The sequence below is a fragment of the Aplysia californica genome, unplaced genomic scaffold (genome assembly GCF_000002075.1).
Source record: "Aplysia californica isolate F4 #8 unplaced genomic scaffold, AplCal3.0 scaffold00232, whole genome shotgun sequence".
Lineage (NCBI taxonomy): Eukaryota > Metazoa > Mollusca > Gastropoda > Aplysiida > Aplysiidae > Aplysia > Aplysia californica.
In genome coordinates, this window is record NW_004797502.1 from 36,563 (window position 1) to 38,786 (window position 2,224).

The 2,224-nt window shown below is 40.7% G+C and overlaps 1 protein-coding gene across 1 annotated transcript in view; it reads left to right on the forward strand.

Moving 5' to 3' along the window:
- The window catches only part of LOC106011980, a 5,196-nt gene extending 3,482 nt beyond the window's left edge, over positions 1-1,714 (forward strand). Inside the window, exons 2-3 of the mRNA XM_013083432.1 lie at positions 153-350; positions 1,509-1,714. Coding sequence (XP_012938886.1) covers positions 170-350; positions 1,509-1,714 — 387 coding nt within the window. The 5' untranslated portion in view covers positions 153-169. The remainder of the gene's footprint in view (positions 1-152; positions 351-1,508) is intronic.
- Positions 1,715-2,224: the final 510 nt, after the last annotated feature.

The window sequence follows — 2,224 nt, forward strand, 5'->3', positions numbered from 1 at the left end:
CTCTCTCTCTCTCTATCTCTCTCTCTCTTGCACTTTTTAACTCCCAGTGGAGCATACGCCATCAACAACATTTCTCCAACGAAGCCTATTTTATGACTCAACTAGCAGTATTAATTTATTTCCTAAGGGGGTGTTTTCTTGGTATTTTCCAGCAGGTTCAGGAGACAAGATGGCGAATTTTTTTAACATGAAGGCCCTCCTGGTTGTTATTTCCCTGTTTCTCCGGGTCTCTCTCTGTCAGTACTTCGGCATGATGCACGGGCCAGTAGGAATGATGGGACATATGCCACTTTTTGGAAGCGGTGGTAACTTTTTGGGGCTCGACGACTACGACAGGAAAGATTATGACGGTAAGAACATGAGGTGTCAATATTTTTCCCCTGTGATTTGATTTTGGTGCCTAAACTGTAGGTAAAGAACAACATATTTAGGGAACCTAAACAAATGGGCAACAGGGAAAGAAACGCAGCTTTTTTCAGAGCATCCGAGCAAAGGAATGAAAGGAGAACCATGATCGCCGATGTCTGTTGCAGATCTGGCACTGGATGATGATGATTGTAGGTTACGTAAAATGTGTTAAAATGGTGCACATTGTTAGGTTTCAAGAAGAACAAAACATTAAAAGCAGAACAAGAAAAAGTGGAATTGTTTAGTCGGTGATGATGATGATGATGATGATGATGATGTTGATGATGATGTGATGATGACGATGAATTTCCGATATTTATTCAATTTTTCCACGATGTATGCATGCCCCACTGAGACAATGGGTTTACTTTTTGTACATGCGTCAAGTGCGATGCGTTAAAATGGCCCCCCATTAATTATTTATTATTATCTATATCACTGTTATCATTGTTGTTATTGTTATTATTATCATTATCATTATTATTTCTATTTTTATTATTTATTATAATGATGTTATCAGACCGTAAACTTTACCTTCTTCCTTGGAGTTGTCTCTTCCCTGCAGAAGCTAGCCCTCCTACCACAGCCTCCAGCCTTCTATGTCCAGGTTGTACCTGTCTGCACCCTGATGTCATCTTGCTCCTCTTCTTGTTTTTTGTTGTTGTTGTTTTTGTTTTGTTTTGGTTTGTTTGGGGTTGTTTTGTTTTGTTGTTTTTTGGGGTGGGTTTTTGGTGTTGTTGTTGGGTTGTTGTTGTTGGGGTTTTTTGGGGGGGTTTCTCGGTTTCACTTCAGTGCATATTTTTTTCCATATGTTGTCTTCCTTTTGCCGATGTGGCCAGGGCAGGCCCATTTCCATTTTTGTCGAAGCATAAATTTGGGGTCTTCTGCCACTCCTGTCTTCGGTGGTATTTTTTGTGTGTGGAATATTTGACCGAATAATATTGTTATACCCAGTATCTTCCTTTCCTTTCCTTTTTTGTAATATCCTTAGTTTCTTCATGATACGTCTGATTATTAGCTTTATTTGTATTTTTAAAACCACTTAATCCATCATTTGGAGTGTTTCAAAGACATATTTTGTGCGCACCCCCCATATCCAGGCTCAATTCGACTTACATGCAGCAAAAAGAAAACACACAGAGGTAAAACGACCGACGCCATTACTGTGACCATCTCTCAGTATAATGACTTCGACTACAACTACAACGGCTTTGGCGGCGGATACGGAGGGATGTACCCAGGCTATGGCGGTTTCCACGGGCCTCAGGGAATGCACGTAAGTTCTGCGATAGGCTTAACAAGATAGGCTTCTATGGGGTGTTCCATAATCAAGCATTCACCCTTTCAGCAGCAACAATAACAACAAAAGAAATAGCAACGCCAGTAGCAACATCCTCAACAACAACACCAACAATAACAACATCAACAACAACGACAGCAACAACAACTACAATGACGACGACGACAACAACAACAACAGCAGCAGCAGCAGCAGCTATGTAAGCCTGGTAATAAGCAGCAGAAGGTAATAATGTGCTTTTATGAGGTATTCCACAAGAAAGCATTCACGCATTCAGCTACAACAACAACGACAACAACATTAAAAACAACAACAGGAACAACAGCAACAACAACAACAACAACAACAACAACAATACTGTACAGCCATCTGTGCAAATGACCACTTTCCGATTCTCCACTTAGGTTTTGTCTATTATAATGACCCTGTCTATAATAGAGGACCACCTGTCTAAGATAACCACTCTTCTTCTCGACGTCCTCCTTACCCTATTTTTTCTCTCAGTCGCCCCCCTCC